The sequence below is a fragment of the Balaenoptera physalus genome (assembly GCF_965194825.1).
Source record: "Balaenoptera physalus genome assembly, contig: HAP1_SCAFFOLD_1240, whole genome shotgun sequence".
NCBI classification, from domain to species: domain Eukaryota; kingdom Metazoa; phylum Chordata; class Mammalia; order Artiodactyla; family Balaenopteridae; genus Balaenoptera; species Balaenoptera physalus.
The window spans coordinates 56,892-83,973 of record NW_028125556.1 but is presented as its reverse complement, the minus strand read 5'-3'; the positions used below and the strand labels follow the sequence as shown (position 1 = coordinate 83,973).

The window sequence follows — 27,082 nt, the reverse complement described above, 5'->3', positions numbered from 1 at the left end:
AATGAAGCCTCAAACTGCAGTCTCATGCCAAACCAGCCCAGTGCTAGGGTTACTGTATGAGAACACTGGTGAGCAACAGCTTGGAAGAATAGTTACAGCCCAGGCAGGCAATGGAGCCTCAACATTTCTTTCATTTCAAATCCTAGCTCACATGCATAACTTCCGGTTTCTATTTCTCCTCTCCTTCATTTTTTCCCCAAGGCAAAATTCTCTCTAAATAAATCGCAGCCATGAGTGCGAGTTTGGACGGTGAGATGGCTGCTTTTGGCGAAGCTGCTCCCTACCTTCGAAAATCGGAAAAGGAGCGGATTGAAGCCCAAAACAGGCCCTTCAATGCTAAATCATCAGTCTTTGTGGCGGAGCCCAAGGAATCCTATGTGAAGAGCATCATACAAAGCAAAGAAGGAGGGAAAGTAACTGTAAAGACAGAACGTGGAGCAGTAAGTAAAAACATAAGGAGAAAATACTCCCCGCTTTATTCCTCCACCTCCTCGCTTCAAGTTGAAGCCTTCGTTGCTCAGAATCTCTAAGCCTACTGCCAATACAGACACCCTTCTGGTCCATTAACAGACATCAGATTTGGAAGGTAGAAGAAATTCTCAGCAGTGACCTCATTTCTCCCTTTCCCAACTACCCACAGGACTTTAAAGCCACTAGGCTTGGCCTCCAGCATTTCCCTTCAATTTCTCACTTCCCAGTCTAAATCCCCAAACTTGGGAGAAACAAAAACTAGCTTCTCCTATCAAAACAATTACTATCTACTTAGATAAACAATGTATTAATATCCCCATTACTGTCCCCCAAATTGAAGTTTCTTGTAATAAATGGCCAGGAAAATGAAAAATTAAACCCATTTAAGTAAAATGAAATAAACTGATAAATAAACCTGGGACAAGGAAATGTGGGAGGAAAAAAGTACTTTTTAAAGAGTAGTACGTATTCTAGCTCATCAGAGGAAACAGATTTTCTTACCATCAAACGCTAAGATGAATGTATTTTCATGCCTTTATTTAAAAGACACCGAATAATATAATGGAAAGTGTCCACAACTGTAGTCTTATAATTAAAGCAGATAAACATAAATCCTACCTCCAACCATTAATACAAACTTGTCTCTTACTTTACTTGCCAGACTCTGTCAGAGAAGACCAAGTCTTCCCCATGAACCCTCCCAAATATGACAAGGTTGAGGACATGGTCGTGATGACCCACCTGCACGAGCCAGCAGTGCTGTACAACCTCAAAGAACGTTACGCAGCCTGGATGATCTGTGTGAGCGCCCTTCAACCTCTCTTTATTCCACCTATCTCTCCAAGTAAAAACAAATCTCACACGTTGAATATTCTGATTTTCTCAGACCTGCTCGGGCCTCTTCTGTGTCACCGTCAACCCCTACAAGTGGCTGCCGGTGTACAACCCCGAGGTGGGGGCCGCCTACCGAGGCAAAAAGCGCCAGGAGGCCCCGCCCCGCATCTTCTCCGTCTCTGACAACGCCTATCAGTTCATGATGACTGGTGAGTGAGTGATGCATCTATTTACAGAAATGTGGAAATAGAATCTTTAACGAACAAACAGACTTTGGGCTTTGATTACAATAATACATTGCAGCCACATGGGGCTTCACTGCTTTCAAGAAGCTTTCAGAGCTGTAATATCACATATTCTTCCCTGCAGCCATTCTATAGATGAGTAAAGTGAAGCTCACTGAATTCATTCACCTACCCAAGCTAACCCAGCTGGTAGCCAGAAGCCTAGTTGAAATAATTAGTAGACCTCTGTAAACATATTTGTTGTTGCTTTCTCACATTTTTTACTTTCTGATTTGGACAGAAAAAAAGTTCAAGTAGATTTTTAAAAAATATCCACATCCACAGCAATCAAGGAAAATAGTTACCAGCCATAGCAGGAAAGCTTTGTGAATTCTTTATCTTTAAAAGACACAGCTAATATCACTAGCCTTTGGGGTAGAACAGGAGTAAAGAAAGAGCTATGACTTTCCTCTCAAAGATTTTGAAGGATTTTCCTACAAGAATAGAAGAAAATAGAAATCCCTCTTTCTTTGAAAATACTTTAAGATTTTTTTTTTTTGACGTGGACCATTTTTTTTTAAGTCTTTATTGAATTTGTCACAATATTGCTTCTGTTTTATGTTTTGGTTTTTTGGCTGCGAGGCACATGGGATCTTAGCTCCCTGACCAGGGATCAAATCTGCAACCCCTGCGTTGGAAGACAAAGTCTTAACTACTGGACCACCAGGGAAGTCCCGAAAATATTTTTTAAAAATTATATCAAAGTCTGTTATTCCTGTCTTATCAAAGCATAAACAAATGGCTCTGATGCGAACTGTAGGCCCAAATACAGCATGAAAACCTTTTATCGGCACACACCAAATGTGTTGCCTTTGGAAATATTCTAAATTCCTGAGTTTCCTGTTCTTCCATGAGATATTAGAAACTGGAGAAGATTTTGTTCCTTTTTGTTTTTTTTATTTGATTGTTTGTTTTTTTGCACTGTTTTTAAATTGTCTTTTAAAGGAGAAGAGGGAAGAGAAAGGGATAAAATAGGAATCTTCCATTACAAATTGGCCAGCAGTTCTACAAGGATATCATGCCAGGAAACTGTTGTTTAGTTGTCAGCAGAAGCTAGCTACCTTCCAGAAATTATCCAAATGTGGGCTCATTCCAGAGGTTTTAACACTTAGCAGTTGCATTTACACTGCTCTGTACACCACCACCCCTACAGAGGTCCCCACTCCCCCAAGTTTTGGGGCTGCTCCAAATTCAAGATTACTTATCTCCAAACATGATTTTTGTATAAAAACCACCCCAAACTGTGGCATTTGACGAGGTTAGAGACTAGAACATTGTTTTCTTATCTATGCTCCCACTAGATGTGATATGATCTTTCTTGTATTTTCTTCTATTGGAAAAAGAAATCAATCTGAATATGTTCCAAAATCTGTCTCTACTTCCCTGAATAGAGCTTTGAAGTTCTCTAAAGTCTATATCCACATCTAAATAAGCACCCAAATTAGCATCTATTTCTCTGAATAGATTTTTTTAGATTTGAGAATGCTCTAAAATCTGTATCAGTATAGAATTAAAGATTTAACAAATCAGAAAATTGGTATATATCCAACATATCAGTCATATAACTAGTGACAATTTTTATTTTTATTACTTAGAAACGTGTATAAAATAAAAAGGAAAATAAAAGTAAATGAACGCCAACATTTACAGTTCCAGATCCCTTCTTTTTTTGGTATTACCAGCTGTCAAATTCATATGAAAAACCAGGAGGAGGCCAGGTAGCAGAAAAATATATAAACTGGAAGTCAAATAGACCTAAACATCTTGATAAGCTATGTAACTATTGGAAAAGTCACTTATTTCTCTCTGGGTTTGTTTCTTCATCTGTTAAATGAAACTTCAGAATTGTAGGATTCTTACTGAAGTAGTTACAGATGAAATTATATGATGCCTGGAATTTTCTTTAAAATAACCAAGTGAGTTTAGGATGGGTGTACAGGTTATACAAAGTTGGCCAAATAATAACTGTTGAAACTGTATGATGTGTACATAGGAGCTCTTTATACATTATTGCCTCTACCTCTGTATACGTTTGAAAATTCCCATAGGTTTTAAAATTAATAATATTTTAAGAAGAAACAGATGATTCTTTGCCTCTCATTTTCATAAGTTTTACTCCAAGAGGCAAGTACTATCTGGGAGCTACACACAAAACCAAGATCACAGGCAACATCTTCAAAATGTTAAAAAGGATAAACTGATTAATCTTTACAGAGTCAATAATCTTTGTACTGAATGTGTACTATCTTTAAAAACTGATGGTCTTGATTTCTTTTTTACAGAACGTGAGAACCAGTCCATCCTGATCACGTATGTGATTTTTTTCTTCTTCTCTGGTTTGTGATGATTGTCTTGGATGTCGACAATGTGAGCTGTAGTTCTGATCTCTTCTCTGGTTTCTCTTTGACAGTGGAGAATCTGGGGCAGGAAAGACTGTGAACACGAAATGTGTGACCCAGTACTTTGCAACAATTGCAGAATCAAGACTGGCAGGGCGTGCAGGAAGCCCCAGATGTGAGGACTGTTCTTGCCTTTGCAGGGGACTCTGGAAGATCAAATCATCAGTGCCAACCCCCTGCTGGAGGCTTTTGGCAACGCCAAGACTGTGAGGAATGACAACTCCTCTCGCTTTGTGAGTCTCTGGGTCACAGAAGGGTGTTCTCAGGTCTTAAATGCCCGAAAAGGCATGTCTGAGTTATTAACTCAACCTCTTGTTACTCGTGTGCTAACAGTTTTGTATATAACATCATCTTTTTCACTTGCAAGGGTAAATTCATCAGGATCCACTTCGGTACCACAGGGAAACTGGCTTCTGCTGATATTGAAACATGTGAGTAACAGGACCATTGAAAATCAAACAGAGAAACAAGTGATGTCATTTGCAGGGATATTTTGCAACACTTGTTGAGCACTGAGCCTGCTGGCGGTGTTGCCCGTGAGCTAATGCCAAACTTATCCATAATCGCTGCGTGCTCTATTTACCTCAGTCTCAGACTGATGGCTCTATAACACATTCTGCAATTCCTGCCTCAGAAGCAACTATGACATTTTCTCCAGGAAAAACAGTAGGACTATCTATGGACTCCTATGAGTTACCTATAGGCTTACAATACATTTCTGTGATTTGCTCTTGATCTGAACTTTTTTTTTTTTTAATAAATTTATTTATTTATTTATTTATTTTTGGCTGTGTTGGGCCTTCGTTTCTGTGCAAGGGCTTTCTCTAGTTGCGGCGAGCGGGGGCCACTCTTCATCGTGGTGCGCAGGCCTCTCACTATCGCGGCCTCTCTTGTTGCGGAGCACAGGCTCCAGACGCGCAGGCTCAGTAGTTGTGGCTCACGGGCCCAGTTGCTCCACGGCATGTGGGATCTTCCCAGACCAGGGCTCAAACCCGTGTCCCCTGCATTGGCAGGCGGATTCTCAACCACTGCACCACGAAGGAAGCCCAATCTGAGCTTTGGTAGGTGTTTCCAAGGTAAGTCCCTCACCAAAGAATCTAAGGTGATCTGAGGAAGGAGGGGATATTAAGGATCAACTATAATACAGAGGTCGCAGGTCATCCATATGCAAAGTTGATTTTTACTAGAGCATGCATACTTCACTCTCTGCTCTTAGATGGTGAGAACCTTGGGTAATTGCCATACGTATTTGGAATTCTTACATGTAGTACCAACAGGATCCATCATCACGTTGAAATCTCAATGGAGCCGAACGTCATGTCCCCAATTTTAGCCAAAGACACTGCAGTTCATTTAATATCTCAGCAGCATTGATATTTTTTTCTAATTCAATGTCTATTTCCCTCTCTTTCCAGATCTTCTAGAAAAGTCTAGAGTTACTTTCCAGTTAAAGGCAGAAAGAAGCTACCATATTTTTTATCAGATCACTTCCAATAAGAAGGCAGATCTGATTGGTAAGGATGAATTTAAGTTCACAGACAAAAGTTAATATTTTTGTTAACAACTTCTAATGTAAAACATACACCCTGAATTCTATGTATCCAGAAATGCTCCTGATCACCACCAACCCATATGACTATGCCTTCGTCAGTCAAGGGGAGATCACAGTCACTAGCATTGATGACCAAGAAGAGCTAATGGCCACTGATGTAAGACACACACTCACTTTTTAAAAATCCATTATGTATGGAAATGACAATAGCAACCACACTATAAGTGTGGTTACCTTAGAATATAGAGTAAATTCTCCAAAATATGTTAAGTCTCTTCTGCCCTAACTTTGTCCTGTCATTTCTCCTGGCAGAGTGCCATTGACATCCTGGCTTTACTCCTGAGGAGAAAGTGTCCATCTACAAGCTCACAGGGGCTGTGATGCATTATGGAAACATGAAATTCAAGCAAAAGCAGCGTGAGGAGCAAGCGGAGCCAGATGGCACCGAAGGTACCAAATGAACCTCCATCTGGGTTTAAATTAGAGAATACAGCAAGAAAAAAAAAAGGTTATTCTAAACTCACATTTCCTTTGTAGCTGGACTTCTGAGGGGCAGGTACACATTTACACACACTGCATGCTTTCCTCACCCCCTTTCCCTCCTCACATCTCCATATCTCCATCTTTCTATGCAGCCCAAATGAACCCTAATAGCCACTTGCAAGGATACATCTAAAAAGCACAACCTGGGGCCAGATCATTAGAGAGGGAATGAGACAGAACCATGAGCTTGCTTTGACTTAGCAATGGCGAGAAGGTATATAGGATAACTTGGCATATTGGTCTATTTCAGCACCAGCTGGGTAAACCTAGTGGAGGGATACAGGGTCTCGCCCAAACACAGAGCTGGGGTTGGAGGACATCTGTGCACATGTGTGTGTGTGTTGTCTACATTTAACCCTCAGACAATCTAGGTAACAAGTAAGATAAAAAAGAAACTGAGAAAGAAATATCATATACTCTATGTATGGAAAGAACATGGAACTTACAGGATCTACCACGGAAGCTAAAGTTATCTGCTCCTTTAAGCCTTTCCTGACCACCCTGGCTCGACATTCTCTCTCCCTCATTTACATCATAGTCACTGACAAAATTTTTGAAGGGGACTCTGTAGGAATCATGCACTAAAATTTAATCCTCACATTTTCAGATAAAGAAACTAATTCGTTGAGGTTAAATTGAGAGGAGCTAAATTGAGATAAGGTGTATTTATCTTACCTTCCACCCCCACCTACTGTGTCTTAAGAGCAGGGACTCTGGCTTTTGTGTTACATAAATTATTTCCATAAACACTGGACATATTTTTATTGTTGTTAAATTTCTCAGGAGTTGCTTGCAACAAATCACCAAAGGCCAGTGTAACTGACTGACCATTTATTAGCAAGTACATGCTCTAATATACAGTGAGCCTCACCTGATCTTCTATAGAATTATTTAAAGCTTTTTATTTATATAATAACGAAAATGGATGGAGGAAAATGGAAAGACTACCTTGAAGAAGTATCTGCTGTTAAACAACATTCCTTGAATTGTGTCTCTGCAGTTGCTGACAAAGCTGCCTATCTCCAGGGTCTGAACTCTGCTGATCTACTCAAAGCCCTTTGCTATCCCAGGGTCAAGGTCGGCAATGAATACGTCACCAAAGGCCAGACTGTGCAGCAGGTAAGCGCACAACCTCAATGAATCACACACATCCCAGGCCTTTCATAGTGCCAACAAACATTACTCTGTCTATGAAGGTGTACAATGCAGTGGGCGCTCTGGCCAAAGCCATCTATGAGAAGATGTTCCTGTGGATGGTCACCCGCATCAACCAGCAGCTGGACACCAAGCAGCCCAGGCAGTTTTTCATCGGGGTCTTGGACATTGCTGGCTTTGAGATCTTTGATGTGAGTTTATCTTCATATTAATAAAAAGTGGGAGAAAGGCAATTTGGGTTTTGATATACTGAGTATTATTATTCATTTACACTTGTAGTGTCTACATTGCTCTCTCCAGCATGGCATCTAGAACGAAACAGCTAGGAGGTAACTGGATAATAACAGAAGTAATAATAGTAGCTAACATTTATCACGAAGCCTGTATTTCTGGCTTCTCTACTAGGCACTTCAAAATCTTACCTCATTTAATCTTCACAACAACCCATGAAGGAGTAACTAATATTACTTCTAATTACATGTGGAGAAACAGATGCAAGAAAATCAAAACACTTGCTAAAGATCCTCCAGCCATATAAGGCAAAGCCACGACAGGAACCTGGCTATGTAACGTTTGGTCCATACACAAGGTACCTCCCATGGAGGAGAAACGGCCTAGAGGTAGAAGCGTAGTGACAGTTCATAGTCTTCCCTCTTCCAGATTCATCTGACACACACCATTTCCCCTCTGGGGCATCAGCTTTATCATCTATAAAATGAGGGTGTCAATTATTATAAAGACTCCATCAGATCTTCAATTTCTATACTACATCAGGTCCCCACTTTCACAGACCTGACAATGAGGATTTACCAAATGTTTGATATGAATAGAAGAGCAATTAGCCTATTAATTTCACTCTGCACATCAACTAAAGGTCTTAAGAAAAGCTTTCCTTAATAAGGTGACGCCAAAAGTGAAAATGTGACCTTTATCTTGAATGGGGGGGGGGGGGGGTAAAAGAAGTGAGGCTTTGTAATGAATTACTTTCACCCTTAAATCTGAACCATAACTCATAGGATCATGGTTATACTTTTAATGCACATTTTTGCCCATGCAATCTTCAGAGGTGGAAAGAGGTAGATTCTACCAGAACTCTTGCTGTGTGATTGACAGCTGTGCCTTTAAATAATGCTCAGAAATCATGAAAAGGGTTCATGTCAAAAATGATTATTTTTTCCCTGGGATTTCTGAAGAGACAACAATCAGTTTAAACTTTATTTCGTTATTGTATTCCACATATTTTCAATAAAAGATTTTTCAGTAATGAATTCTACTGCTATAAAAATCCACTTAATGTTGGAAATTTGGTTTTGTGCAGTTCAACACCCTGGAGCAGCTGTGCATCAACTTCACCAACGAGAAACTGCAACAGTGTTTCAACCACCACATGTTCGTGCTGGAGCAGGAGGAGTACAAGAAGGAGGGCATCGAGTGGGAGTTCATCGACTTCGGGATGGACCTGGCCGCCTGCATTGAGCTCATCGAGAAGGTCTGTTTGACTTCTAAAGGAAACCCGAACTGAAAGGATAACTTTCCCAAGTGCCTTAAGCAACTCCAGAATGTATTACTGTAATCTTAAATAGACTGATATCAGAACAAGTTAGAAAATTACTTTAGAAATGACTTTCTCTTTTCAACTTTTACGTAAGAAGAATCAGAGAGTGTTTAGCTTCATTTTGTCGTAACAAGTTCTGTTCTAACACTGACTCAGATCCAAGTTTAAAGCAGCATCTCTATTGAGATGGTCTGCTTCACTAGAAGAACTACCTCATTTGTTCTAAATCTATCTCCACTATGATCCAAGATGTCAACAATAGAAATAACTATTTTCTAAATCAAAATTAATGCACAGGTCACACAGCTAGGGCTTATATCAAAGGTAACCTGTTTGGAAGTCAAGAGTCAAATTGCTATGCTTCTTCATAATCTATCTTTAAGGGATTAAATGCACAAAATGTCTTAAATAAGGTTTGCATTATTTATACCGTTAAGTTATTGCATATAAAGTAAACATCATTCTAAGTCAGTAAGTCCTTTTCATAGAAAAATGAAACTCTGACAATAGATTAATTCACCAAACAGGGGAAAATGTGGTAATCACATAATCACAGAACATTTTAATAAGTCGCCCCCACTTATGCAGTGCTGACATTTGGAGTTTATATCCAGCTATTCTTTAAATTGAAAATAATGCTATGGATTGAATGTGAGAAAGAATGGTGGAAAAGTCATTCTAGTGATAACAAAAGGACCTCTTTGAGCTATGACCCTGGTTTACTTTATAAATATATTTAATTAGGAGTGCTCATAATTCAATCAAACGACAGCCACTATGTCTATATCTTTTGAGACCAGATAGGTTGACACCAATGTCTACTTTTGTGAATTCAGCCACTGGGTATCTTCTCCATCCTGGAAGAGGAGTGCATGTTCCCCAAGGCCACAGACACCTCCTTCAAGAACAAGCTGTATGACCAGCACCTGGGCAAGTGTGCCAACTTCCAGAAGCCCAAAGTGGTCAAGGGCAGGGCCGAGGCACACTTCTCGCTGGTTCACTACGCGGGCACCGTGGATTACAACATCGCCGGCTGGCTGGACAAGAACAAGGACCCCCTGAACGGCAGTGTGGTTGGGCTGTACCAGACGTCTGCAGTGAAGACTCTGGCCAGCCTCTTTTCCACATATGCTAGTGCTGAAGCTGGTACTTTCTGTGCCCCTGATCTAAATTAACCTCTCCCCACAGAACGTTCACATACCATTCCAGCCTCTGGGACTCTACTTTCGTTGATGGGTTTTCTTTTTATCTTAGACAGCGGCGCAAAGAAAGGTGCTAAGAAGAAGGGCTCTTCTTTCCAGACTGTGTTAGCCCTTTTCAGGGTGAAGTACAAATTTAATTCGAAAAATCTGTTCAGTTTCTATGACTTATCATAATTAGGATAAGAATAAAGGATTTAGAATAAATTAAGAGGGAATGGAATGTTAACAGGAATTACTTCAAATATTCCTTCTTGTCAGGGTACAGCCAAAGCAATACTCCTCTTGTAGGGCTGAATGTTTTACCTCTTATTCCTTATTATGCTCATCTAATGTATTCAGGAATTCCAAAATGCCCTTCGAAGCTTTCTCGCTATATAATAAGGCCGATTTTTAGGGAAGCACAGCTGGACTTCAAAGGTCTCCCTGTGGAAAGCCGTATCTTTATTCCACTAATGTTGCCCTTTGACAATGTTCCTGAGTTCCCCTTTGAGAATTGAGCCTGAGACACACCCTTTAGGACATCCTTCCACCAAATCACATCTTTGTCCTCTGAGGTGGATTTAATTTTTTGTAATAGCTGAAAATTATCTAAAGCCAAACCTAGTGATTTAGATTGATGATTAAGATAGAAAAATCTCTCTTAAGAATAACAGTAATAATAACATTACTACAAATAATGTGATTCTCTTAGATGGCTTAAAAACTGGCTCTTCTAAAGGGGAACATATGGAGCATCTGGTCTAATGGTTGCTTTGTCAGGATTTCTATGGCTAAGTCTCGTTCTTTTTAAAACTAAAATGCAGATACTATGTATGACCTAAACAAGAAAACAGCCCTGTTCTTTTTTTCTCACTACCAATTTGCATTATTTCACCAAATATGCCCTTGTTTCATCAACTTATCCTTGTACATAATTGCAAGATTAGAAACTCACATTACTCACTTTATTTCCTAATAGTTAACTGAGATATGAAAAATAAAGCACCTCTGCCTTCTCAACGAATATACCTAAGAAATACTGAGAAATAGCTACTTGCTAGTTTTCTGTGGTGGAGTAAAACACCACTGTCTGTCATAATCAGTTACTCTATTTTTGGAATAACTCCCCCCATATGCTTCAGACTGTGATCATTCTCAGGTACCCAAGATCCACTCACACAAGGTCATGTAGTCTTATGATTTTAGACTCTTCCAAAAACAAAAACCAAAAAACAAGAGGTTACAGGTCCCAGGGAATAATACACTCAAGGAAGGAATGGCAAACATTGGACAGTGGCTAACCTAGGTTACCACTGTAAACTACTACTGTGAAAAATATTAGCGCAGAGAGAGATGAAAGAGGCCTTAGAGGTAATCTCAACTATTTTCAGATGAGGCCCAGAAAGAGAAAAGGGATTTTATAGAGTCAAGGAGCTCATTAGTGACAAAGCGAGACTGTAGTCTTTTGTCTTCTGATTCCCGGTCAAGAATACTTGCTGTGTGTCAAGGCTACTGAATTTGCAGTTTGTTTACAGGATAGATCCTAGGTGTCATAAATGAATACCAGGGAGAGCTGCATTTCTTCCCAGCACTTTAGCCTTTCAGTTATTTGGCAGGCTAGAACTCTTGAGACCTTTAAAACACAGAGCAGCTGAAGCCTCATAGACTTTTACCTAATATAGTTAAGAAATTGCCTAGGTTCGTTCCATATAATTACCAAAAAAGGCAATCTGAAATAGAACTTTCTCATCAAGTCCCTTCTACCTGGTTTTCTAGGAATATTTAAATAAACTGATGACCAATCTGAGGAGCACACACCCTCACTTCGTACGGTGTATCATTCCCAACGAAACCAAACTCCTGGTAAGATCTAAGAGCATGAAATAATCAAACAGGCACAAGTTTGAAAATTCAGTGCCCAGTAGTAAGTACTCTGATTTATTTTTAGGCGCCATGGAGCATGATCTTGTCCTGCACCAGCTGAGGTGCAACGGTGTGCTGGAGGCCATCCGCATCTGCAGGAAGGGGTTCCCAAGCCGAATCTTATATGGGGATTTTAAACAAAGGCCAGTCTCCCTCTGTCATATTTCACTGAATGCTGTGACTAATTAATCATTTTCACTGTTGTCCTCTGTTCATTGTTTTTATGTATCCTGCTTCATCAATACTACGAAATTAAGTCAAATAATATAGTCTTGTGGTGCAAGAACAGAATACAGGCTAGAGAAGGTGGCATTTCTTAAAAATAGGACGGAAGCATGCATTAGCTTGTGGAAAAGTCATATTGTTTCACTACCTGAACCTAAAAGGACAGCTGGATTTTCTACTTTTGCTTTTTCTCTTTTTACTGACTTTTTTTGGTGTCGTTCGGTTTTCATATATGATCACACCTTCCTAATCATTCTTCTTTTCTTCGACTGAACAGATACAGAGCTTTAAATGCAAGTGCTATTCCAGATGGACAGTTCATTGACAGCAAGAAGGCTTCTGAGAAACTTCTTGCCTCTATTGATATTGATCACACCCAGTACAAATTTGGACATACAGAGGTATGGCTATTACTTACACCTGATCCAAGTCCTCTGCCATGGCTGTACCTCCTGTAGTCTGGGGATGATTTGGAACTTTCCCTCTCTCCAGGTTTTCTTCAAAGCTGGCCTGCTGGGTCTTCTGGAAGAAATGAGAGATGAAAAGTTGGTCCAGATTATAACAAGAACTCAAGCCATCTGTAGGGGATTCCTAATGAGGGTAGAATATCAGAAGATGTTGCAAAGGAGGTAACCATGCAGAGGATAAGGACTGTAAGGTCTCTTAGAGACTTTACATCGGTCTTCCTTACTCAGTAACTCTTTCATTTTGTGTTTAACATGCACTTCTCACCCAGTTTGGAACTCACTCTTACAACACATCAGCCTCTGCTTAACCCCTCACACTGGGATTCCCTTCAAAACTTCTCTCCTCCCTCAGTTTCTCCCTTTCACTCATCTCACATACAGCAGCAGGAATCATTTGCAGTAAGCACTATTTTCATCATGCCGTATCTGTTTGCAGTTCCCCACGGTCTCCCACATCAAATCCAAGTTGCCTGTGTGTCTGTCAAGGCCACTCTCTATTCCCTACCTCATCTATCATCTCCCACCGCACAGCCTTTTCCAGCCAGGCTAAACAATTTGCTTATCTCCTTCTCTCCTGTTTGTACAAGCCCTCCCCTCTCAGCCTAATTTATCTCTTTACCAATTCAAGACTTCCATTTCCGCTTCCTCTAATTAACCTCATCCAACCCATCCACCCAGCACTACTGCATTCCCTGTCCTTACACACACGTTTTGCATTCATTTTGCTCATCTGTACTTATTTACTTCTGTGGTATAAGTGTTCCCAAGTCTTTTCCATGTGTCAACATTATGGTTTATGTCATGATATCGGCCTTCTCAGAGATATGGTTCTTATAAATTGGACCTACAGAAATAGAATCTCCATTTTAACAAGCTTGAAGAGGCACACACATTGTTATAAGGCAGGTAAACCTTGCCAGTCTATTGCTACAGTGTGCAGGAATATCTTTTATTACTATTTTAAAATGTTATTTAAATAAAACAAATTTTGTAGCTAAATGCTCTTCAGACATTAACAATCTAACTGAGCAGGTAAGAAGTAGGCATTTGAAAGGACTTGAGAAAAGCCAGTCTATTATGTGAAGAAACTAACAAAAGTTGTTTATGGAGTAGATAATTCGGCAGCAATTAAAATAAGAGGAGAGGTTTCAAGGAAAACAGGATAAACCATAAGCTCAATTTAGGTGGGCAATTAGGAAAGCAAGCCATGCCCTTTCACAGGTCACGTCAGTGTGCCGAAGGCCAAGCAGCACAATTAACTTACACCTGCCACACCCACTCCCAAGTCACTAATATTGTGATTTCTCAAATGTTCTTAAAATGGTACGTGTTGCTCATATATACAAAGTATTCTTCCTCTAAAGTCAGCTTCTTTGCTAATGTGACAGGGACTTGAGAACACACAATCGTTCAGTATGAGCTGTGCACATTAGCAAAGTGGTCATACTGAGGACCGCTCTGAGTGTGAGGGCGTGTGTGTATGTGTGTCCTGCATATAAAATATACAGAATTTGACACATCATTTACATGTGGGGGGGGGTCATTAAAAGGGGAGTTTGTATGTAAAAAAAATAATACTAACAATAACATTGTCTCTAATGGATCAATCTACACTGATACTTTTCGGTCATTTCAGAGAAGTCCTTTTCTGCATCCAGTATAATGTACATGCCTTCATGAACGTCAAGCACTGGCCCTGGATGAAACTCTTCTTCAAGATCAAGCCCCTGCTGAAGAGTGCGAAGACAGAGAAGGAGATGGCCACCATGAAGGAAGAGTTCCAGAAAACCAAAGATGAACTTGCCAAGTCAGAGGCAAAAAGAAAGGAACTGGAGGAAAAAATGGTGACTCTCTTGAAAGAGAAAAATGAGCTGCAGCTCCAGGTTCAATCTGTGAGTACTCTGTGTGCTGAATGCACCATGTCATGGAAGCTTTTCTGGAATTCACATGCACTCTGGATTTACAAATGGCCTTTTCTTGAAAAAGAAAATTTCTAGTTGCTTTTTTCAGTATTTCACTTAACTTTCAATATTCCTGTGAAGAAGTAAGGCACCAACTACTTCCAAATTGCAAATGGAAAATGGGAGATTGAAGAATTTATTTAACAGTATCACAAATTTAATAGGCATGAAGGAAGCAGTTTAAAGGCAAGCCCCCAAATCTCAGTCATTTTACTCATCTGCCTTGCCTGCTTCATCCCAGTCTTAAGAGCCCTGTTTCCTGAATACAAGTGTATGAGATTGTACTTAAACTCATAAAAGACAGTTATTCTTATTTCTCTCTGTATCTCTTTTCCTCAACCCCCAGGATTTAGCTCAATAAATTCATTTGCAGTTACTTAAACTGAACTACCACGGTGGAAGACAGAGCTAGTGACCGCTGTGATTCTTCCTTTGATACTGATCCTGAGTTCTCAAGGCCTCTGTTTATTGGTTAAAGAAGAAGTTGTAATCAGAGTGGGGGTAGGCTTGGCATCAGCACTCTGGCCAAATACAACCTCCCATTTTCTTGGTCCAACAAGCCCAACAATGTCATGAAGAAATCTGTAAAAAAAAAAGGATAGTTTTCTTAAAATGTTTAAACTACTTTCAACTTTTCCTTCTGACAAGTTCACTTATATGAAGGTTACATTTTCCCAATCACAGCCTCTTCATCTTAACCTCTTTTCATAGGTATTATCATTAGTCAGTGAGTAAATATATACTGAGTGTATGACTATTAAAAATAAAAGCGAAAAAAATAAAAAAAAAAATAAAAAAAAAAAAAATAAAAGCGGGGCTTCCCTGGTGGCGCAGTGGTTGAGAATCCGCCTGCCAATGCAGGGGACACGGGTTCGAGCCCGGGGTCTGGGAAGATCCCACATGCCGCGGAGCAACTGGGCCCGTGAGCCACAATTACTGAGCCTGCGCGTCTGGAGCCTGTGCTCCGCAACAAGAGAGGCCGCGATAGTGAGAGGCCCGTGCACCGCGATGAAGAGTGGCCCCCGCTTGCCGCAACTAGAGAAAGCCCTCGCACAGAAACGAAGACCCAACACAGCCATAAAAATAAATAAAAATTAAAAAAATAAAAATAAAAAAATAAAAGCAAAGGAACCCTGGAAGGCCTCATTATCAAAAGTTTAAGCATTTTAAAAACTTAAGATATAAACAAACACTGAGAAGTTAAAGAAATTCCCCAGCCCAGAGTAATAAGGTCGTGGCTGAACTGATTTTTATGAGTCCTTTAATCATTTATAAAAACCTCATTGAGTTATGTAGTTTCTCAAAATTACAAGTTCTTATATAGTCTAATATTCATTTTGAGACTAATAGGTAATTCTTAAAATGGAAATGGAAACCTTGGACAATTATACAGCACTGTTATGGTCTATCAGGGAGGTTTTGAGTACATGAAAAATGCTTCATGGAAATGTATTTATAGGCATAATCTTACGTAGTTTTCCTTTTTAAAATTCAATGTAGCAACTAGTTGTTTGAGGCAAGTAGGGAATGATCAAAACCAAAACTAACCAATTTGACTAAGTCAAAATTCTTTGAATATTATAGTTGAAATGCTCTTAGCAATCATTTATTCCAATCCTCTTAATTACATGAGATAATTGAGGGTAAGAGGAGTAAATCAATTTGCACAAGGTCATACATATGGAGGCAAATTTGGGACAAGAACCCAGGCTTCCTTTGGTCCTTCCACTCTTCTACACAATACTTTTTAAAATAGTCAATTGCTTCAATCCAGTCATTTTTCAGCCTAATTTGCTTCTAAATCTATAGTGCCATATCTAATTAGCTACATTTCTCCAGACAATGGAATGATGTTCAATTAATTTATATTCATACTGAAAAATTCATTAGCATTCAGTAAACACTACAACTTTGTGCAAAGAACAAGTTCAAAATAAGTAACAATTCTCTAAACAGCTCAGCAAATCTCTCCACAGGAAGCTGATGCCTTGGCTGATGCAGAGGAGAGGTGTGAGCAACTGATTAAAAACAAAATCCAGCTGGTGGCAAAGATCAAGGAAGTGACTGAGAGAGCTGAGGATGAGGAAGAGATAGATCAATGCTGAGCTGATGGCCAAGAAGAGGAAATTGGAGGACGAATGTTCAGAACTGAAGAAAGACATAGATGACCTTGAGCTGACACTGGCCAAGGTTGAGAAGGAGAAACATGCCACAGAGAACAAGGTATGAAATATATTTGTATACAGCATATAGAGACTCTGCCATCTAACTAAGCTGCTTTAGAGCAGAGATAATCTCTTCCTTAACCTTTCTAGGTGAAAAACCTCACAGAAGAGATGGCAGGCCTGGACGAAGTCATAGCTAAGCTGACCAAGGAGAAGAAGGCCCTCCAGGAGGCCCATCAGCGGACCCTGGATGACCTGCAGGCAGAAGAGGACAAAGTGAACACCCTGAACAAAGCTAAAGCCAAGCTAGAGCAGCAAGTGGATGATGTGTGTTTTTAATACCCATTTGAAAGTTTTTTTTAATATACTTTCAATTTTTAACAAAGTTTATTTTCTCATTAGCTTGAAGGGTCTCTAGAACAAGAAAAGGAACTTCGAACGGATCTAGAAAGAGCCAAGAGGAAAGTGGAGGGTGACCTAAAATTGGCCCAAGAATCCATAGTAGATATAGAAAATGACAAACAGCAACTTGATGAGAAACTTAAAAAGTAGGAACTCCAGAAAAAAGATTCTATGCAACATCATCTTTCAATTCGTATGGGTACTAATACACCTTGTTCTTCTGTCTAAAGGAAAGAATTTGAAATCAGCAATCTGCTAAGCAAAATTGAAGATGAGCAGGCAGTAGAAATTCAACTACAGAAGAAAATCAAAGAGTTGCAGGTGAGTCATCTCACCTCCATTTATTTCTGCACCCAAAAAAACTGAAATTGAAATGAGTTCATGTTAATGTGCTGTGTCACTGCCAGGCCCGCATCGAGGAGCTGGAGGAGGAGATCGAGGCGGAGCGGGCCTCCCGCGCCAAAGCAGAGAAGCAGCGCTCGGACCTCTCCCGGGAGCTGGAGGAGATCAGCGAGCGGCTGGAAGAGGCCGGAGGGGCCACTTCGGCCCAGACTGAGATGAAGAAGAAGCGGGAGGCCGAGCTCCAGAAAATGCGCAGGGACCTGGAGGAGGCCGCCCTGCAGCACGAGGCCACGGCGGCCGCGCTGAGGAAGAAGCACGCGGACAGTGTGGCCGAGCTGGGGGAGCAGATTGACAACCTGCAGAGGGTCAAGCAGAAGCTGGAGAAGGAGAAGAGTGAGCTGAAGATGGAGACTGACGACCTTAGCAGTAATTCAGAGACCATTTCCAAAGCCAAGGTACCCAATACTGTCTTTAAATGAGCATAGTTAATAACCTGTAAGAACCCTCATTGTTCTCTGGCATTAAACACTGTTTGTAGGCAGTTTATAGCACTGATCTAAAATTTTGTATTCTAATCTATTCCATTTTATTTCATTTTTTTAAAATACTGGATATAATTTGTTAAGATTATTTCCAAATCTACTTTAAGTATCAGTGTCAAGTATCACTGGGATAAATGAATGAGTTCCAACAATGAGCACTTTAGGGAGATTATGCACCCGTCATACTTGAATCCTAGCATGTTCCATAGAGTTGGTGCCAGAAGTTTCTACTCACACTTGACATAAATTTATTCACTCTAAAAATATTTTAAGAATCCAGTGGTAACTTTTTTTTTTTTTTCACTGTATTCAATGTCTCATCTTTCACGGGTACATGTGCTGTAGGGAAACCTTGAAAAGATGTGCCGCACTCTAGAAGATCAAGTGAGTGAACTTAAGACAAAGGAGGAAGAGCAGCAGCGGCTGATCAATGACCTGACGGCTCAGAGAGCACGCCTGCAGACGGAAGCAGGTAGAGGTTTCCCTCAGTCCCGCAATTATGTACTAGACAAAAGCAATCCCGGGGGTTCTGAATTAACAGCAATACTCCCATATTAGAGGGGAGTAATCAACTATAGGAATTTGCTGAGCGGGTTAGAAGAAATAAAAAAAAGCAAGAAAGAATCAGCAGACTAGTTTATTTGTTACACTACAATAGCAATGCTGCTTTTTAATCTAGCCAATTCTGTAACAATATTTATAATTAGATAAAGTATATATTTGTCATATACATATAATTATATATACAAACTTTAGCCTTGTTTGTTTATGCCATGAACAAATTCCTTTACTTCGGTAATTCTTAGGTGAATATTCCCGACAATTGGATGAGAAAGATGCTTTGGTCTCTCAGCTTTCAAGAACCAAACAAGCATCTACGCAGCAGATTGAGGAGCTGAAATGTCAGCTAGAGGAAGAAACTAAAGTAAGTTTTACCAAAAGTATTCTCGACTGATCAAATCTAAACATATTCAGTTAGGTTCTCCTTTAAGTGTATAAATTAAATATCACTGAAGAAATGAATTTAAGTCACTGAACTCATACTTCCACAGGCCAAGAACGCCCTGGCCCACGCCCTGCAGTCCTCCCGCCACGACTGTGACCTGCTGCGGGGACAGTATGAGGAGGAGCAGGAAGCCAAGGCCGAGCTGCAGAGGGTGCTGTCCAAGGCCAACAGCGAGGTGGCCCAGTGGAGAACCAAATACGAGACGGATGCCATCCAGCACACAGAGGAGCTGGAGGAGGCCAAGTGTGTACTGTGAACTCTAGAGGAGGGACATGACATGGTTTCCCAGCTGCCCAACTCAGCAACTCCCAGAAACAGCTGTGATGATGATGATAACATAACAAAAGCAGAAGCTACCCTAAGTGCATACTGTGTCAAATACTATCCTATTATTAACTCATTTCGTTTTCATAGCAACATTACATTGCATTATTATTCGTATCCCTGTTTTACAGATGAGGAAATTGAGACTGTGAGAGGTTAACCAACTAACACAAGAGCATATGATTAATAAATAGTACAGCTGGGATTAGAACCAGACATTCTGATTCCAGAGACCACCTTCTTAAGTATTGTAGTACAAAGACAGATCTCTTAAAACTCATGTTGGAGGCCATCTGAACTGTGCATAATGTTCAGGGTTAGTCTGAATAAAGTAAAGTCTTAGTCTGGGTACAGACCAAAGGAGACCTTCAGGTAGATCTTCTAGAGCATTACGGCTAAAGGTTTTTGTGTACCTTAGGCATGTATAGTTGGCACACAATTGGGAGTAAAGCAAGAATATAGACAATTCAGAAGGAATAAAAAGAAAAACCCTGCCTTTGCTTCGACTACATGAATTATCCTGATTTATTTATCCATTCCTCTCTCAGGTGAGACTGACCAAATATATATTATTAGAAGAAACTGGCTATTTTTCTCTAGGAAGAAAAGTATATAAAATAAAATGTAAAGTCTGAGAAAGCAAAAGAATATGCCCAGTATATCTGTGACCAATAAAATATCTAGTTAGTCTCAAATCCTTTTTGGAATGAGATGAGATATAAATCAATCAATAGAACTGCCCTGGCTAATCATTCTCCATACCATACTCAATCAGAAGCCCTGAAAATCCTGAAATCATATGCTGTAAGATACATACAATGTCAGCTCCAACAATGGCCTCTAACAATTCAAAAACAAAAAGGACTTGAGTCCAGTTGTTCACCACTTTGGACTTTTTCACAGTTTAATCCATCTGGAAAGCAGTTCTGGCTACCACAGTTTTGAAAACCATGCTACTTGACATTGTAGAAAAAGGACTATGAAAGGGGGCTGAGGAGTTTAGCACTTGCCCCTGTTCCTGACCTCTCTCCTTAACTGCCTGGCTAACTTTTCAGGAAGAAGCTGGCCCAGCGTCTGCAGGAAGCCGAGGAACACGTAGAAGCCGTGAACGCCAAATGCGCTTCCCTTGAGAAGACCAAGCAGCGGCTCCAGAATGAGGCGGAGGACCTCATGCTTAATGTGGAGCGGTCTAATGCTGCCTGCGCGGCTCTCGATAAGAAGCAAAGGAACTTTGACAAGGTGGCCCAACCTGCTCAAACTCCACCGATGTTTTACTTAGTCTCCCTTTCTCCTTCCATTAGCTGACAGTTTACCGCTTTTCAGGTCCTATCAGAATGGAAACAGAAGTATGAGGAAACCCAGGCTGAACTTGAGGCCTCCCAGAGGGAGTCCCGGTCTCTCAGTACTGAGCTGTTCAAGGTCAAGAATGCCTACGAGGAATCCCTGGAACAACTTGAAATGCTAAAGAGAGAACATAAGAACTTGCAGCATGAGTGCTCTTGAACTTCCCTACCCTATATGGCCCTGGAAAGACCTTTCCATGTTATATCAGTCTGACCACTTCTCCCTTCTGTTCACCCACAGAGGAGATTTCGGACCTCACTGGGCAGATTGCTGAGGGAGGGAAGCAAATCCATGCACTGGAGAAAATAAAGAAGCAAGTGGAACAAGAGAAATGTGAAATTCAGGCTGCCTTAGAGGAAGCAGAGGTATGCATATTGATGTTGTGGGGGGAAAATCAAAGATAAACATTGGTGGAAACACCACTGTTTTCATTGGGCAATGGTACTATGAGATGGATCCATTATTACAGAGCAGGTGAGAATCTGAACTCATATAACCTTTATGAAGGGCAATTTGGCAATAGTTATCAAAAGTCTTAAAAATGTAATAATATGACCTATCAGTTCTATTTCTAAGAATCTATCCCAAGAAAATTATCCTAAATGTAGGCAAAGCTTACACACAAGATGTCCAATCCAAAAACAAGGTAAAGCAAACTATAGAACATCCATATGATGCAATTTTCTACAGCCATTAAATGTAGTTAATATGGGGAAATATTTATGGTAGAGGATAATTTTTAAAGCAAGACACACATTTGCATATACAATAGAACTTTATCATGTATAAATATATATAAATAGGAAAAAAACTAGAAAAAAATATACCACATTAAAATTGTGCCTCTAAGTGGAGGCAAAATAGGAAGGTTTTGTTTTTATAAATTACCCCACATTCCACAATGGACACATATTTTGTAATCAAAAATATGGATATGTTTTAAAACTGAGAATTTCTACAACAGGAATCACATGAACGTTTTAATTTATAGAACGGGAGAGAATTCCTGTTTACTACACATAAGTTTAATCATATAATTTTTGTTACTACTCATATGAATAATATTTGTATAGCACTTTATACTTTACAAAGCACCCTTATTACAGAGTTGCCCAATAAAGTCTATGACTGAATAAATTAAAGGATGATTTACCTAGTAGGGTCCTAGAGCTGTTTTATTATACTTTGTAATATTAGACAAACTGATATTAGTAAGAGTTTGGCTCACAAGGGAATACCCTCCAAATATTCATTTTCCATTATTAATTGATTATTAATTAATTGATCACTGTTTTGTTAAGGCACCTCTTGAACATGAAGAGGGAAAGATCCTGCGTATCCAGCTGGAGTTGAACCAAGTCAAGTCTGAAGTTGATAAGAAAATTGCTGAAAAAGATGAGGAAATTGACCAGCTGAAGAGGAACCACATTAGAGTCGTGGAGACCATGCAGAGCACACTGGGTGCTGAGATCAGGAGCAGGAATGATGCCCTGAGAGTCAAGAAGAAGATGGAAGGAGATCTGAATGAAATGGAAATCCAGCTGAACCACGCCAACCGCTTGGCAGCAGAGAGCTTGAGGAACTACAGGAACACCCAAGGGATCCTGAAGGTAGATGGGTCCACATTAACAGCCCAGACAAGTCAGGGAAGTGACCCGTCTCCCATGCATCACAACACCTTCTTGTTACACCATCCTTTTTTTTTTTCTTTTAACAAATTATACAGTTCATAGTATGGAGGTAGCTAAAAATAAATACACATAGAATATATATTTATTTATTTTTGGCTGCATTGGGTCTTTGTTGCTGCACGCAGGCTTTCTCTAGTTGCGTCGAGCAGGGTCTACTCTTCCTTGCAGTGTGTGGGCTTCTCATTGCGGTGGCTTCTCTTGTCGCGGAGCATGGGCTCTAGAGCGCAGGCTCAGTAGTTGTGGCACACGGGCTTAGTTGCTCCGTGGCATGTGGGATCTTCCCGGACCAGGGCTCGAACCCATGTGTCCTGCATTGGTAGGCAGATTCTTAACCACCGCACCACCAGGGAAGTCCGAATATATTATTTTTAAAGAAACGTTCTATAAAAGAACAAACAGAAGCCCAGAGATAAGCTATGATATGAGAGAAATTAAAAGACTTTGGCACCAATAGGCCTGAGGTCGAGTCTTAGTTTTGTCACTTACTAGCTGCCTGATTTTAGGCAAGTTATTATAACCTCTCAGAACCTCTGTTTCTTCTACTAATTAAGAATGAAACTACCCACCTCATAGGGTTACTTGTGAGGATGAAGCGAGAAGACAGATGTCAAGTGCTGGGTACAGCATATGGAAAATGCTCCATAAATTATAGATACTGGTGACTCACACATGAAAAATAACAAGTTGATGGCATAAAACACAACAAGAATCAGTCTCCTGATAATCCTCTCTCACCTAAGCAGGTGACATCCCCATTTTCATGCTCCTTCAAATGACAGGCCTGTCATTTCCCGTTCCTGGCACCAACCCATTCTTCCAGTTCATCTCCTGGGATGTTCACATCCTCTTCAGAGTGTCTAAGCCTTTTTATTAACTTAACAGGATACCCAGCTCCACGTGGATGATGCTCTCCGGGGCCAAGAGGACCTGAAGGAGCAGCTGGCGATCGTGGAGCGCAGAGCCAACCTGCTGCAGGCCGAGATCGAGGAGCTGCCGGACACCCTGGAGCAGACGGAGTGGAGCAGGAAGATGGCAGAGCAGGAGCTCCTGGGCACCAGCGAGCGCGTCCAGCTCCTGCACACCCAGGTGGGACCCTCACATCAAACAAATGCTGGTGTACTGTAAAGTGACGAATCAGAATTATAATATGGAAGTACGCTATTTTTATAAATATGTGTATATTTAAAAGGATGGGGGAGATGCTTTAAAATATTAATTGCAATTACCTAGAAGTGATGCGATTATAGATGATTTTTTGCTGTGTGTTCTTTTTAAGATTTTCTACCAAAACGGGGCAGGGGTATTCCTTTTTTTACTTAAAAAGATTTGACTAGATTATTTTGAAAACCATGGTGTGGAATAAACTTGAATAAAGATATCTGTTGACTCCAAAATCTGAAAATGTTCCGCGTAGCGTTTCCCATCAGGAGCGCTTCAGCGTTCAGCACTGCTATGTTCACAGTCCCTGTGCCTTGCAGGACACTCAGCATCGCTGACCAGCCCGGGCGTTAAATGCAGTAGCACGCCCTAGTTATTCTGACAACCACAAATATCCACCCCCATACATTTCCAAATACCCACTGAGGTGATATTGCTTCCCTTAGAGAACCACTGGGTTGAAATTTTAAGAAAATGTTTCGTAAGAGTAATTCAGTATTCCCCAAGGGAGCAAACCATTCAAGCTAACAGAGAATAGATTCCTTCTAACTGAGAAACTCTCAGTGCCAGGCTCTCACAAAAAGAATCGACTCTTTTCTAATATTTCCAACCTTTTAAGGACAGAACACTAGCGATGTCTCGTTGACATATAATTGAAAGAGCAATTAACTAATATAGACATTCTTGAACCTCCATGTCCTTATGCATAAATCAGATGGACATTGGGGCAGTGGCGGGGCGGGGTAACCAACCTTGCAAATGATTAACATTTTGCACTGAACAAATATTTAAAGTTCAGTGAAATGTTGCCATTAGTCCCCTGCATAAGCAACGAGTAAGACATTTGTAAAATCCCAAGTGTGCAAACTGCAGGTCTTGTAAATTTCCACTCCTTTTAACAGAACACCAGCCTGATCAACACCAAGAAAAAATTGGAAAATGATGTTTCGCAACTCCAGAGTGAAGTGGAAGAAGTAATTCAAGAATCGCGCAATGCGGAAGAGAAGGCCGAGAAGGCCATCACTGACGTGAGCAAATGAGCATTTGTTTAACGACACTGTGTGTTACCTGCCATTACCAGGTTTATTATACTGGTTTATTTACTAATTAGGCGGCCATGATGGCAGAGGAGCTGAAGAAGGAGCAGGACACCAGCGCCCACCTGGAGCGGATGAAGAAGAACCTGGAGCAGACGGTGAAGGACCTGCAGCACCTCCTGGACGAGGCTGAGCAGCTGGCCCTGAAGGGCAGCAAGAAGCACATCCAGAAGCTGGAGGCCAGGGTGGGTCTCTCAATCTCTCTGAATCCGGGAAGTGAAAACGGCACTCCCCCATCCTTCTCTCTTCTTGTATGTTGACTCCCATCCTTATCCTGTGGCTGGGGACAGCCACCCAATATCGTCAGTAGGTCCTGAGTTAATTAACATCCCCCAAAACTGACTATATAAGTATCTTTCTTGATTGTAGGTACGTGAGCTTGAAGGAGAGGTAGGTTGAAAGTGAGCAGAAACGTAATGCTGAGGCTGTTAAAGGTTTGCGGAAACACGAGAGAAGAGTAAAGGAACTCACCTACCAGGTAAGGGGAAGAGCTTTCTAGAATATCCAGACTTCCTGCACAAAGGGAAATTGAAAACCTGGTGACTATGTGGTACTCACAAATAGCTACATGTTAACTTGATATACATAAGGGGCAAATGACACAATCACCTATCACAGACCCTTTCCTAAGCTAGGAAAATCAGGAAGGCCTTTAGAAAATCGTGTAAGTGAGGAAAGAATACAGGTTTCAAAGACAGATAAACTGGTATTAGTCCTAGTTTGGCCTCTTACTTTTTAAACTCGGATAGGTTACCTAACACTCTCAACCTTAATTCATCACCTGTAAAATAGAATAAAAACATCTACTCACCAGAGTAGAGAGGTAAGGATTAGAGACATGTATAACTCTCCAATATAGTGCCTGCACACAGTGGACATTTAACAAGAGTGGCTACTGTTAATACTATGAAGGAAGCCTCAGAGTTGACCACATTTACCCCAGGCCCACCTGCCATCATATCAAAGTGATTTACTTCACCACCTGTAGTGGGTTGATTTTGTTGGATTCAATGCAGACCATTTTTTTCAAACTTCCAGACTGAGGAAGACCGCAAGAATGTTCTCAGGCTGCAAGACCTGGTAGATAAATTACAGGCAAAGGTGAAATCATACAAGAGACAAGCTGAGGAGGCTGTAAGTATCTTTAAGCCCTTGAGGGAAGAAGGAAACTTCGTTGGGGGTAGAAAGTATATTAAGAGAATGTGTTAATGAGAAAGAAAGAGACCAAGTAAGAATATGTCATTCTTATTTTAAGAGAGAGGATATAAATATGAATTTACCCCCAAATCCTAATTATAGAATAAGACCACAGGACGAGATATTTTTATTATTAAGCAATTTGTAGGGGTTGGGGGGAAAAAAGAAAATTCCAAATAACCCACCTTACTTGATAGCTGCAAAGAATATCCAGCAGAAAATCTAACACCATGATAAATATTCCTCTCCCTCTAGAAATGCACAAAATCAATTGTTCCCAAAAGCCAAACAGAAATCTTTTACCCCAGCTGACTCCTTCCCTCACTACCACTGTCATCAGCAGGGACTTATCCCTGCACATTCGCTGTAGCAAATTAGGATGTGTTGGAAGATTCTCCAGCTTCACTTTTCCTGGTTGTTCCCCACTCTTCCAGACACAATGTAGTGGGTAAGAGGTAAGAAAAGGGAACACGAAAGGGAGAGGCACGAATGGTAGTAAGTGCAACCAACAAAGGGCATACTTTCTTCCTATCCCCATCCCCCGACCCGCAGCGTCTCTGTATACCAGAGTCAAAATATATGGCAAAAACATTTCAACTGGGATTTTCCCGAAGTTAGAATTTGACCTTACATTTACTGTCTAACCTCTGTGAGCGAGCGCACATGGGTCTCTTCCTCCTTTCCACTCAGTCCATACATCGTAAATAGACTTCACGTATACATGGGTTTGACATAATGAGCTCGTCTCTTCCATTTCAAAACTACTTCTTCTTTCATTCTTTAGAGTAAAAAATGTAACTGAAGTTACAAGTTCTGTCTGGATTTGAAATCAGATATGACAAACCGTTAGAAGGAAATATCTGAGTTGAGGAAATAATCCTGTTTGTGACAAGTGCAATGAGAACCACCAAGTCTAACTCTCACATCTTTATTCTTAGGAGGAACAATCCAATGCTAATCTTGCCAAATTCCGCAAGCTCCAGCACAAGCTGGAGGAGGCCGAGGAACGGGCTGACATTGCCGAGTCCCAGGTCAACAAGCTGCGGGTGAAGAGCCGGGAGATTCACACACAAGTCAGTGCAGAGAGAACACATCTGCCTGATGCTGCCAAGGGGCTGAAGAAATGCACAAAATGTGCTATTTTGGGTCACTTGCTTTGTGATGTTTTTCTCTTCATGTTGAATAAATAAAAACTACAGTGAACTGATAAACTGAACCAGACTCATTTACTTCCAAAATTATTTACTCTCAAACACAGTTCTCA

General features: G+C 40.6%; 1 protein-coding gene across 1 annotated transcript; it reads left to right on the top strand.

The window, feature by feature from the left end:
• Positions 1-1,194: 1,194 nt before the first annotated feature.
• On the top strand, positions 1,195-27,082 carry LOC309653818 (myosin-1-like; the record flags this gene model as incomplete). The annotated part of the gene is given in 34 exon segments (XM_082478621.1): positions 1,195-1,272; positions 1,358-1,514; positions 3,686-3,899; positions 4,000-4,106; positions 4,109-4,221; positions 4,356-4,419; positions 5,404-5,502; positions 5,594-5,697; positions 5,853-5,865; positions 5,868-5,990; positions 7,084-7,202; positions 7,280-7,429; positions 8,557-8,727; positions 9,630-9,866; positions 14,248-14,481; positions 16,527-16,643; positions 16,645-16,773; positions 16,866-17,042; positions 17,118-17,263; positions 17,348-17,438; positions 17,525-17,914; positions 18,347-18,473; positions 18,808-18,926; positions 19,054-19,250; positions 20,387-20,570; positions 20,655-20,820; positions 20,916-21,040; positions 21,965-22,285; positions 23,249-23,452; positions 24,427-24,552; positions 24,636-24,872; positions 25,016-25,099; positions 25,660-25,755; positions 26,757-27,082. Coding segments are annotated over 34 exon segments (5,271 nt in total). The 3' UTR covers positions 27,009-27,082.